General features: G+C 46.6%; 2 protein-coding genes across 2 annotated transcripts; both read left to right on the forward strand.

Annotated features, from left to right (window-relative positions):
• The first annotated feature begins 2,590 nt into the window (after nt 1-2,590).
• Nucleotides 2,591-3,486, forward strand: LOC100278820 (uncharacterized). The gene has a single exon (NM_001151970.2). The coding sequence runs from the start codon at nt 2,598-2,600 to the stop codon at nt 3,153-3,155; it is 558 nt and encodes a 185-aa protein (NP_001145442.2). The 5' UTR covers nt 2,591-2,597; the 3' UTR covers nt 3,156-3,486.
• Nucleotides 3,487-6,536: 3,050 nt separating this feature from the next.
• On the forward strand, nt 6,537-7,361 carry LOC100275085 (uncharacterized). The gene has a single exon (NM_001147658.1). It carries the CDS (start codon nt 6,658-6,660, stop codon nt 6,961-6,963), a length of 306 nt encoding a protein of 101 aa, NP_001141130.1. The 5' UTR covers nt 6,537-6,657; the 3' UTR covers nt 6,964-7,361.
• Nucleotides 7,362-13,582: the final 6,221 nt, after the last annotated feature.

A 13,582-nucleotide genomic window follows, 5' to 3' on the forward strand; every position in this document is an offset into this window, starting at 1 on the left:
GCACTACGAGCAGATGCAGGCAGCACAACGTCATTCGCTGAGGTGTTCGTTTGGTTCCACGGTGATCGGCGTGCCATGAGCCACTCACTCTTTCCGGCATTGGCTTCGTGGAACTAACACCGTCGGTTCCTGAAATCTGGTGCATGTATCAGAATCTCGTTTCCAAATTCTGATGGAAATTTTTTTATGTAAACAATGTCTGCACTGAACCACGGGATCAGCTCCGTCGGGAAACAAATGGCTGCTTACATTTTATTTATCGTACAAGTGTACTTAAAAAATTGATTGATAAGGAAAGAGGGCACCGGTGAGTGCGCTAATTGCGTGATCAGCTGCTCATCAGGTGGCTAAAACAAAGGACCGGAGTGGAGGGGAATCGTCACATCCGCGTCAGATTGGAGATTCGAGGACACACGACTACACGAGTTGCCCATCGCTGAGTCACTGCAATGTGGAGACAGGAGAGAGAGGCCCCGCGTCCTCGTCATAGCTTTGCTGGACATCACAAGCCGTTGAGACCTGACCGTACGAGTATAACTGAACATGTGTCGTCCACACTACTACCAGTCTACCACGTAGGTCATGACTGGGCAGCATATCGACGCTGTCCACCACCACCATCCCAGCGCCCTGGTGCCTCGGCGGATGATCCATAAAGACTAGTAGGTACTCCGTCCATTCCTTAATATCTGTCGTCCCTTACCACAAATTTGAACTACTAGCCGACAAACAAAGAGAAACGGAGGTAATGCGAGAAACAAAACTAAACTAAATTATACTCCCTCCGTTTCGTTTTATATGTCGCTGGATAGTACAAAATTGAACTATCCAGCGACAAATAAAAAGAAACGGAGGGAGTATTTTATTTCAATTTATGGAACACCAAGAAGATATTTGATGTGAAGTATTTCGGGAAAAGTACAATATTACTTGCATGACTCATTGAAGAATGAACCATTACCAACAAATTTACTTATAGAAACAACTAATTAAAACGGGACCTCCTCTTTTGCTTGTTGATCAATAAAAATAACTTATCTAAAGTGGTGCTCAACCATAGTCTCCATGAGATCTAATGTAGTCTCTATATACTTTAGTCATATTTGGACCTAGTTTTTCTAACCAGTGTGGACGCCCCTACAGCGACATGTGGTTCTAGTGTCCGGCGTCGCTCACGCTCAGGTTGCTGCTTCACGTGATCGTCTTCTCTGGACTCTGGTTGTGACGGAGGCCAAGTCAAGTTATTAGCGGCAACCGTCAACCGCCCAACCAGACAACAAAACGAATCATGAATTATGTTTGACGTCTCAGGATCTGAGCTTTTGGCCGAACGCTGCACATGCAGGGTCAATCTATCGATTGACCATCCAACAAGTATATTTATCTTACATTATTTGTATATTTATAGGTTTTGGGTGACATACTACAACAAAGTTATGGATCATATATTACAAACCACTATATTAAACCTTTGATTATTTAGAGTGCACAGAGTTTAATATATATACGTATACACACACCACAGCTTTGGGAGGAGTCATGGCCCCTACCGCCCCTGCCTGTAACTGTGACGTTTGCTTCAATCCATACATAACAACTACAAAGAGAAGAAAAAAAAGAACTACTAGAAAGCAGGACATATGGACTACAAAGAGCTAACTATTATATGGATTGAAACATGACTGGTAGAGATATATATAATCAGCAGTGGATTGGATTATTAGTCTTGCTGTAAATACAAACGTGCACTGCGCACTTTGCACGCTGCAATTATGGTTTCGACGTTCTCTAAGCTGCTCCCCTGGGCGAAATCCCAGTGTGGTGCTTGTCTATGAAGCGACCTAAACTAATTCAACTCGCCGATCTCGAGAAAGAAGCTGCTCCCCCGGGCGAAACCTGGCATATATGCCTGACCAATGGTCGATGCAATCTGGTGCCGTGCACCAATGTGAAGGCGAAACCTGCCCACCCCCGAAGTTTTCTAAGCCATTCCATTGATTCTCTCCAAACTTTTTTTTATACACCAGAGGAGTGCAGAACCACCAGTCCCCTAGCGGTATTACGCAGTGCTTCGGATGTGCCGTGGTGCCACCTGCCTTAAAACCGGTGCCATGATGATATTCTGGCGCCAAGTGCTCTCTGCCACTTGCGTGCTTAACATGTGGGTTTCCGGCCTCTAGGTTGGCAAAAGGAGGTTAAGATTTATGGTTAGTTTATTAAGCCAAGTTGATATGCTTTTCCATAGAATATTTACTCATGGGTAATTCAGTTTGGTGGAGTATCTCTATACAAATGATAAATTTGGCTTCTAGATCCACCGTTTTAGTGGATTTGGATTTGGTAGATTTAGATTGGTTTTTGTACTGTTTTTACGAAGCTATCTCGCACACATTCTGATTCCCCGCATTTGCTACACAAAAGCTGAGCAAGTGGTGCATTTGCTTGGGTTCCTTCCTATGAGAGCGCAGCACACGGTTTTTGCATGTAACGGGGACGCGTGCGTGGCGCGGACACAGCTGCCGCCAAGCAGAACCTGGCCGGAAGCCACCGAACCATTGGTCCATCATGTCCATGGCCCCTTGTCTTAATAATAAAGAATGGAAACCACTCCGTTGTCCTTCCCGGTTTGTCGGCTCCGTCAATGCGGGCGGGCGGTATTGCCAGTTCGCCCAGCGAGACGGCTCGCGCGCCCCAGAGACCGCCGCGCCATCTTTCCTTGCACGCCCAGCGCGAGCGCCCGCCCAGTCCCTGACTCCCAGCCCGCCATATATACTGCTCCGCAGTTCGCGTCCGAGCTGAGCTCAAATCGCCCATCCCGTCCTCTCCAGTCTCTAGTTCTTTCTCTACACTCTTGCAGTGCAGCTAGCAGCGCACGGAGAGCCAAAACCAAAGCCATGGCAGCACATCTCGCCAGCGCCTTCTTCTTCGCTGCCGAGCCCGTCGGCGAGCCCGGCGTGCACGCGCTCTGCGCCAAGCCGCTGGCGCGCGACAGCGACATCTTCATGTACAGAGGGGACACGCCCTTCTGCAGCGAGGAGTGCCGCTACGAGCAGATGCAGCTCGACGCCATCCGCGCCAGGCAGCCGTACGCGTCAGGGACGGAGGCGCGGAGGGGGCACCGGGAGGCCAGCAAGGTGTCCGCGGTGGCGACCTGATGAACGCCCGCCGGAGGGTGGCCCGGAGCTGCGCCTGCACAGATTGAGAGACTCAAGCCAACGGTTTGGTTGGTCGTTTGCCTCGTGAAGGTTGGGATTCGGAGAAACGTACTCTTAGATCAGATCGAGCGGCCCTGAGCCGAGCTTCGCGGTGAATGATGCCCGCGGATGCCGGAAGTCGGAGAAGACGATCTCCATCGGAGTTGCTCTGGTTGCACGAGGCTTGGCCTGCGTGCCACAGTCAGTGCCTTAGTCCTAGTGTAACATGATTTTTGTAAATTCGATGCATTTGGAAAGCTTTTGCCTCCAAATTCAGAGCCAATTTTTGGAACACCGTGTGCGCTTCAACTGTTCATGAATTGGTTCGAGTAAACTGTACTTGCTTACTTGTGTTCTCTTTCTCCACACATGGCTACAAGGGAGAGGGGTTACAACTGCTAAGTGGACCAGAAAGGCGCCTGTCCTACCCTATATTAAGGTCCCGTTTAGCTCCTTCAATCACCTGACTAAAGTTTAGTCACTAAAATACCATATTTAGTTTAGGTGACTAAACTTAACTAAAGAACATTAATTACTACACAAAATGACCGCATTACCCTTATTTACTACCAGCATGGGCACGTTGCCTGAAGCAAAATACAGGTGGGCGTGCAGGTTATTAATGAGAGGGTAAAGATGGTAAAAATCAACTTTTACTTCCTTTTAGTCACCCATTTGGTGACTAGAGGACTAAACTTTAGTCACCTTGTTTGGCTCTTTAGTGACTAAAAATAACTAAAGTTTAGTTTAGTCACCCTTAACCAAACGGGGTCTAGATGTAAGCCTGTCCGGTCCTGTAGAAGTGTTACAGGTGCTATAGATGCATGTCCTGCTCGTACTAGATGACTCGGACGTGGCAGATCGAGGAGTGGGCCTCCACAGTGATACAAACGAACCCTGGGAACCTGTGTCTGCGCATATCGCGGATGAATGGGGCTGTGCACACCATGACGTATGCATGGGTCACCTGGAACGTGAAAGTTCATGGCACGTACCGTCCACGTCGCGATAGGTGTCGTGGCAGGCCGTGCCGCATGCCACACACGCTACCACATTTCCACACCGCAAATTTTTGGGGCCTGATAGTCAGAAAGTGGGCACGATGTTGCTACACTAACGCGTATTCTGTCGGACATGCGCGACAACGTCTTTTGATTCCACCAACTCCTTGACCGATTATGGTGTAGGCGGCCGGCCACGTGGCGCGGGAGCCCATCGGCCAGGGGCATCTGGAGCCACCTGTCGTCATCGTAGAGGCCGAAGAACACGTGGCTTGCCCTGAACACCGCAACAGACAGAGCCTCTTGGAACCCGGAAGCATAGGGCTCCCAGGCCCTACGCAGACGTCGATGTTGAGTGGCTTGAACAAGTCCTCTCGGGGGGTCCAGGCCCCAATGGGACCCCCGAGACACATGGCGCCATCGGACCTTGCCAATTGCCACGTGGTGCGTCCGCTCGCCAATTGGTTGGCAAGGGCTGTTGCAGAAGAGAGTCTGACGAAGGCTTGTGTGACAAGGGCCTCTCGTAGTGACTCGTGGTAGGGGTCCTAGCCACTAGGGGTACATCTGAAGTGGAGGTTGGGGGCTACATCCGTGAAACTCCGTTGAATATAGAGGTGGAGGATAGAGGAAAAGGAAGGATGAAGAATATAGAGAAAAAATGAGCCCTCACTCCATTGGAGATATAGATGGATGGTAGAACAGAAGGGATGAGGAAGAGGAGAGAAAAATAAGTCTACCAACTTGTGCCACCTTTACCACTGGTCACTATAAAATTAGGCTACAATTTAGTCCAATCCTGCAGAGACGGAGGCTGCGGTGGGCGCGGGCGGGGCATGAGCCCCTCCTACGCTGTTAGTCCATAGAGCTCCAATAGAGCCTTCTCTAATATTTTTAGTGTATACGTACAATATAGAATGAGCTTCTATACTACAGTGGTTTAGTTCAGTCCATCCTAAAAAAATTTCTGGCTATGTCCCTGCATTCCTGGATCCGCAACTGCGAGCCACATATTGTCTTGTATCCTTAGAGGAGTCTTGTCGCTCCGATCCGCCTCGAAGGTGGACTTGTAGGTTGTACTCTCCAGGGAGACCTAGTTTTATTATCGCCTAAGGTACCTGTACCCAGAGCGCTGACAGAGGTGTTTTCACATTATTGGACGCCACGACGTTGGATACCTTGATGTTATGATCTATGGTGACCACGGTGGTATATATCATGACATCAACCTGTTTCTAAATCCGGTTATAATTATAGTAGAAATCTAAATGTGTTTTTTATATAAATGGTCCAAGATAAGAAAAAAAAATGGTCAGACTTCATGCAGCAGCTGATGGGCGATGGCCTGATGCAATGGCCAATTGGCCATTGCCTATTGGACACCTGCCAACAGTCCCCGCACGCCGCAAGTACGTCGACGAGCCACAACCCACAGGTGTGCCGCCTGGCGTGCATGTCATGAACCCCACTTCCCCGAGATTCCCGTAATAAAGCAGCTAAAAAAAACAGTGGTGGGCAGTGGCCAGTGGGCACTAGAGTAGTATGTTGGGGAAAGGTCCGGTTCCCTTATTACCGGCGCCAGGGCGTTTACATTAGTTTAAGCCAAAGTTTGGAGCTTTGCCTAATGGTATAGATTTGTCCCAAACGATTCCGACCTCCTCTTTTCCATTGATTATTACAAAATCCATGGAATTATGTCGCCTGCTTTTTATTCCTATGGGAAAACCGGGAAAGGTTGGGTGATTGGAGTCCACTGGGGGCTTTGCCATGTCTGGTATTAGAATGACTAAAATCTTCTTACTCTTTAAAATTGTACAGCAAAAGAAATTTTTCTCTGTTCTCCCGGCCCCCGAACAAGCTTGTCGCATCATCGCACACGGTTTTCGTGCAGTACCGGAAGTTGCCATTCCGGGGTGTTCCTTTCGAACCACAGCCCACGGCGACGTCGCTGTCGAGCGTGACTTGCCTGTCGCCTCACGTCGTTCTCATCGTGGTGGCCGGTGGAGGCGCGGGCGTGGGCCACGCGCCCAGGGCACGGGCGCTGCGGCCATCAAGTCGTCAGGCCGAAGCCAACCACTGCAGGAATAAAGAACCGAACCACTCCATCCCGTTCGCCTGCCAGGTTCGGTGGCTCCGCCCGTCTGGTGGGCGGTATTGCCCTGCCCCGCCCTGCCCTGCCCCTACCCGTGGGCCGTGGTGGGCCACCCCGCCCGCGCCTGACCCCTGTTCTCTCACGCGCCGTGTTGGCGTGTTGCCCTCCTGCCCCGACGTCGACTCCTCGTCGTCTGCACTATAAACGCCTCCCCAGTGCCCACCTCACATCACATCGCCCTCCCCCGAGTCTCCGACAACCTGTAGCTGTAGCAGCACCAGGCAAATAGCCAACGACAGGCAAAGCTTGCTTAGCTCAAGGCATCAGGCCGTCCTAGGCTAGCCAGAGCCACACCAACGCCTAAACGCTCGCCATGGCCTCCTCCTCCTTCTTCTTCTTCGACGCCGAGCCGGTCTACGACTACGAGCCTAGCCTGCTGCCCACGATGGACGCCTGCGCGCTCTGCGCCAAGCCGCTGGGACGCGACTGCGACATCTTCATGTACAGAGGGGACACGCCCTTCTGCAGCGAGGAGTGCCGCGGCGAGCAGATGCGGCTCGACGCCGTCCGCGCCAGGCAGGCCGCCAGGTCCGCCGGACGGAGGCAGCAGCAGCAGCAGTACTCCTCCAGAACGGAATCCAGGCACCAGGAGACCATGGAGGTATCCGTGGCGACATGATGAACGGCCGGAGCCTGGTCCTGGTCCTCAAGACCACGAGATGTCTACACGAGATTTCTGCGCCTGAGGAAACGTCGATGGAGCCGGCAGGACATATAGGACTTCGATTTCTCCGTCACTGTTGTCCTGCCTGAGCACTGCGCCGATGGCCCGAGGGCGAAGGGACCACATCGCCTGGAGAAGAACTTTCAGTCACTGAAATCTGCTTGCCTGTGGCTTTGGCTACTGTGATGAATCGCCCGCTATGCACACGCACCCATGGCCATCTTGGACGCGCTAACCTTTGCTCGTACAGGGTGTGAAGAGTGTGATTGTACACCGGTTTGTTCTTTGTAAAACCAGTGCATCTGGGGATTTTATTTCCCGTCTGAGATTTCAACACGACCTCGACTCTACCTACCACAAGCCAAGTAGTGAGCATGGGCAATTTGTAGTATTGCATATGTGGTTTCCTCTACATGAGTTCCCTCCCGCTTCTCTTTAATCTACAAAATCCGGAGAACATAAAAAGGCAACTTACGTGATAGAAACAGTTTTTTTGGAAAAAATTTGCTAAAGTTTAGTGTCTTAATTTTTATGAATAAGAGATAGCTCCTCTAATAAGAAGGAGATTCTAACACCTTCAATCCACTCGGATTTTATGACTCATAAACTGGACCTTAAAATTTTTATATAATTACCACAGAGTAGTATTTTTTATTTTTTAATATATGTACAAGATTTACGTATTTATATTTCGATTAAGCCGGTTTCGGTTCTCCCCACCATGTTTCAATTCTAGAAAACTTAAAGATTGTCGTAATTCGATTTTCGATTATAGTGAACTATTGATTCCGTATGAAAGTATAGATCAAACATGCCCTAAGATAAAAGGAAACTTATTAAATTCAAACCACGTTTTGGTGCAAACTATATACAAATATACTAAAAAGGTTTCAAAAAATTCTAAAAGAAAACATGAATGTAATCTCAGCTTACCTCATCTATATACAAAATTTCATGGTCAAATTCATCTTACTCTAGCAGGTACAAAAAAGAAAATTTTGATGCTTTTGAACTACTACTGTTTTTCAGAAATTTTGTCTTTTTTGTAACTGTTAGAGTAAGATAAATTTGACCATGAAATTTTGTATATGAATGAGGTAAGTCGAGATGACATTCATGTTTTTTTCAGATTTTTTTGAAACTTTTTTTAGTATATTTGCAAATGGTTTACACCAAAACGTGGTTTGCATTCAATATGTTCTCAAGATAAAAGCATACAAACATTACCTGCTTTAAGCGATCGTTCTAGAAGATCAAAAAGGAACAACGTAAGACTACAACATCTAGTGTCTAATTCATCTCTACTCTTCTAAAACACTAGTTTTCTATGGTACAAGTATGAAACACTTGGGTCTATTTATCTTCTTCGCTTCTCACGTAACAACAATATTCAATAGGTTGTTACAACACAAATAGGCTAGGAAAAACTACCTATACCTAATATGATAGAAAGCTACATGAACTAAAGCGCTATCGCATAGTACCACCTTGCTTTCTTAGCCTTTTTGCTAAGATAAAAAAGGGTCAAACTCTTTTTTAACTTATAACTTACTTAGCTTTTTGGCTATATAAAGTATAAAATGTGTTGTTATCAGTTTCAGATATTAGTATGTGAACCATATATTTGTTTTGATATTGACTTTTTTCATTAAATATCAAATAAAATTATATGTCATCACAAGTGCATAGACATTATACTTAGTAATACTATGTTATATTGCACAGAGGTTAAACAACCAAGAGACGGACGACGCGTGAACTTGAAACGTCCTTCCATCATTGTTTGTTTTTTGCACATCGTCTTTAACGGAGGCAAAGTGGCCCCTTTTAATTTTGTACAATCTCTTATGGTTATTTATGGTTAAGTATGAAAAATCGAAGATTTGGATAGACTAAGGCCATATTCCAAACCTCAAAAACTAATAGCTAGTAGTTGAAATTGGCTGAAGGTTTAGAATGGATCAATTAATATCCATCAAACAATCATTAGTTGTAAGTTATCTCAACTCAGCTCAAATCAGTTAACAAATAGCTCTAGAGGTTTCGAACAGGGCCTAAAACAACCCTATTATGAGTCTCCTCATCGGGCCAGTCTAGTCCTCTTGACTGTCGTCCTCTTTGGCCCAGTACTCACATATGTACGAACCTAGGTTCTTCCTGATGCCATCCAAACCAGTCTACCTTGATGCCCGTTTTCGCTGCCGACCCTTCCCGACGCGACACCACCTGACCTTGTCCCTTCCTGGTGCCTCTGCCTTCCTACCGTCATCGCAACACCGGCCTGCTCGACAAGTCGGATCTCGCTCATCGCAACAAGCGACCCGTCCTTAGTGGTCGGCGACCTTGGTAAACCAGTGAACCCCTGCTCTCGGCTAGAAACATCGCCTGACACCACCCCTTTTCTGGTGTTCCTGCCCTATGAGGAGATCGACATCCGACAAAATACACACTGCTTCAATTCGATCATCAAGAATTTAATGGTGTGTTTGCTTTTTTGTTCATATAGTTTTATTCTTTGAACTTATGTAGTGCATCGATATAAAACTTAAATTCTATGCTACACTTAATTTTTTGGTCTTACTTGACTTTGTCATATGGTCTTTTTGACCCATGAATTCTCGTTATGCGTCCGCCATTGCCCCACTTCGATGTCCAGGAATAGAGCACGCAAGACATCCATATGGGAAGCACTCAGTCCGGGTTGAAGTGTTCCTCGTATGACTTCTTTCTAGATGCGCTTGGCCTAGGTAAATTTAAGGAGCCAGATGTTTTCACTCTTCAACGTTTTCTTAACTAGATCTACAAATATTTGTGTTACCTAATCGTTATTTCTAGTTCTACCTTGTTAAAGATAGAGGGCAAGTTTCTCTATTTAATGCTAGAAAAACGTCTCCCCTTTTTACAAGAAACTTCAAATCGTCTTATTTGTCACTTATTTCATCTTTTGTTCTCTATTTGACATTTCTTTTATTTGTTGGTTGTAACGGTGTTAAGTCTTAAGATGAAAAGACCATTATGTCGCCCTTACGTACTTTCTCCGCAGGATTTTTAAGGTTTGGTATTAAATAGTAAATTCTCACTGCCAAATGGAAACTCCAAATTACCAAATAAATTGGTCGAGGTGAAGATATACAAAGTGCACCTGATTGGGCACCCACACACCCAGTTCCACATGAGCATGGCCGGCCAGCGGGCCAAGTACGGCAATTTCTGGCGTATATGCAGATACAGGTAAATAGTCTCAGAATGACTTTTTTTTGCATCCACTCATACAACCACCGTTACTCTTGTATAGGCAATCAAACAGACGGTTAACCAAAGTCAAAACACTCGATGATTCAGGATGGAATGGTACGGGTAACCAATCAGTTGGATTGGTTTTTTTGTTAGGGAGGTCCCAAGCTTAAAGAAAAGATCATTATAGTTACAGATGCTCCAAGGAGGAAAATAACGGCTCGGCGGGTTTACAGCTGCAATGAAAAGATATGCTATGAAACATGTGTAGAGCACATACGAAAGGTTTTTATAGACATATATGTTAAGGACTTGTTCGATTGTCCAAGATTCCATATAGCAATCGTTCCAGCTAATAAAAACTTGTATAAATTACAACAGCAATCAATCTAGAAATAGCTCCAGTCCACGGTTCTAAGGAAACCGGCCGTCCCTAAGAGATTAGTGCTCCATTTGGATACCTAGCTCTTCTCTATGTGCGCATTCCTCGTGGTTTTGTTATTGGTGTTACCATTGCAAAACCATGTTATACCACTGATTAAATTTTACATTGTTAAATCTCACAATATCTGTTCTATATGTGTTGTATTATTTATTCTCTATTTTTTTGATAGGGCTAGACACTACAGTACGAATCTACATAGTTGATGTGAACAAAGTATTTTAGCCTTTGATAGTGAAACAGATAACACTGTATGCTAGCATTTTATTTGGCAGTCCCAGGAACAGGAAAAATCCTATCGTGCTCGGATCGAGGACAAATCAGTAGGAAACGAGGAAACCAAGTTGAGAGGCACCATTAACCCTTGGTCCATGGCAGTGAAATCATTTTTTAAGCAAGGAAGTGGAAATCAATCAGTCAATTGGGAGGGACTTGGTAAAGAGGAAGACAGAAAAGAGCACAAGCACAACTGAACCAGGAAGAAGATGAAGCTGCATACTATCTTGTCCTCCGCTTAAACTCAGATCGGATCTTCGTAAATGCATATTGTTTGAAAGTTAAAAACATTTTTGTTCCTGTTAACCAGATAGATCAACTGAAGCTATGAGATCTAGCCGCCTGAAGGGCTCGTCGTCACTCGGCCCGCGGAACAAAGAGCCTGGAGCTAGAAAGAAAAGCCAGCACTACCGGAATCCAAGGCTTTGCCGAGTGTTGCAATCTTTGCCGAGTGCCTTTTGTCGGGCACTCGGCAAAGAAGGCTTTGACGAGTGCCGCACTCGGTAAAGCTAGGCTCTCGGCAACGAGGCTCTTTACCGAGTGCTGGACACTCGGTATAGGTAGACACTCGGCACAGACTGGTTTGCCGAGTGTTAAACACTCGGCAAATGGGGCTCTCGGCAAAGGGCCGTCAACGGCCGTCCCAAAGCTGACGGCCGGCAGTCTTTGCCGAGAGCCAGAGGCTGGCACTCGGCAAAGATGATTCTTTGCCGAGTGTCACGCATCTAGCACTCGGCAAAGACCTCTTTGCCGAGTGTCATCCACTCATCCATAGACACTCGGCAAAGTATATTTTTATTTTTTTGATTTTGTCTCCCAAACTTTTTGTGATATGTTCCTACACTATGTAGACCTACATGTATCATTTGTGGACAATTATAACAGAGATTCAATCGTTAGTAGATTTAGTTCGTTTATTTGAATTTCTTCGGAAAATTCAAATTTGAACTGCAGGTCACTCGAAACGTGGAAAACCGTGCATGAAAAAATGATATTCATGGTACTTAGCATAAGTTACGACCGATTTCAGAAGCGTACCGGAAACTTCGAGCAACATGCTCACTAAACATGGCCGTGAACTTGGCATCCACGTGTTTAAAAATTGTATAAAACACAAACAAAGTCAGAAAATCATGAAACTTATCCCCGTGTCATGATATCATATGTATAGGCTGTGATAAAAATTTTAGAGTATTTGGAGAAAGTTGTGAGACACTATGTGTAGAAACCTAAGAGGACTACACATGAAATCATAGAGTTTCAATGTGGATCTCTTAGGTTTCTACACATAGTGTCTCACAACTTTCTCCAAATACTCTAAAATTTTTATCACAGCCTATACATATGATATCATGACACGGGGACAAGTTTCATGATTTTCTGACTTTGTTTGTGTTTTATACAATTTTTAAACACGTGGATGCCAAGTTCACGGCCATGTTTAGTGAGCATGTTGCTCGAAGTTTCTGGTACGCTTCTGAAATCGGTCGTAACTTATGCTAAGTACCATGAATATCATTTTTTCATGCACGGTTTTTCACGTTTCGAGTGACCTGCAGTTCAAATTTGAATTTTCCGAAGAAATTCAAATAAACGAACTAAATCTACTAACGATTGAATCTCTGTTATAATTGTCCACAAATGATACATGTAGGTCTACATAGTGTAGGAACATACCACAAAAAGTTTGGGAGACAAAATCAAAAAAATAAAAATATACTTTGCCGAGTGTCTATGGATGACACTCGGCAAAGAGGTCTTTGCCGAGTGCTAGATGCGTGACACTCGGCAAAGTATAAAGAACAAAGCTTTGCCGAGTGCTGTACACCTAGCACTCGGCACAGAAGCCTTTGCCGAGTGCCCGTGATCCGGCACTCGGCAAAGGTTATTTTAAAATTTTAAAAAAATCTTTGCCGAGTGCCGGATCGCGGGCACTCGGCAAAGAAGTTTAACTAACCGGCCGCCCGGCCGGCTTTCTTCTTCCTTCTCCTTTCCTTCTCCTTTCTCTTCTCCCTCTGCCTCACCGCCGCCACGCCCGCCGCCACGCCCGCCGCCTCTCCCGGCCGCCCGCCCGCCGCCTCTCCACGCACGCCGCCCTCGCCCGGCCGCCCGGCCGCATCACGCGGCTCACGCCGGCAAGCCCACGCCGCCCTCGCCCGGCGCCTCTACCCGCGCCCACGCCGCCCTCGCCCGGCCGCTCGCCGCCTCTCCCCGCGCCCACGCCGGCAAGCCGTCGGCGCCTCTCACCGCGCCCACGCCGGCACGCCGCCCTCGCCCGGCCGCCCGCCCGCTCGCCGCGCCCGGCACGCCAACGCCGGCGAGCCGACCGCCGCCCGCCCCCGACGCGACTGGCAAGTCGTCACCGGCCGCCCGCCCACGCGCCCGGCACGCCGCCGCCGGCCGATCGTCGCCAAACCGTAAAGGTTTATTAAATTTATGTATGTTTATTGTTATATTATTGTTATATTGTCATATGTATGTTTATTGTTATATTATGTGTTTATTGAATTTAGTATGTGTGTTTATTAAATTTATAATACATGTTTATTTAATTTAGAGAGTTTCTACTCTGTGTGTCAATTAGATATATTTTGTGGATGTCGGCCATCGCGCCGATAGTTT

Source organism: Zea mays, chromosome 2 (assembly GCF_902167145.1).
Source record: "Zea mays cultivar B73 chromosome 2, Zm-B73-REFERENCE-NAM-5.0, whole genome shotgun sequence".
NCBI lineage: Eukaryota > Viridiplantae > Streptophyta > Magnoliopsida > Poales > Poaceae > Zea > Zea mays.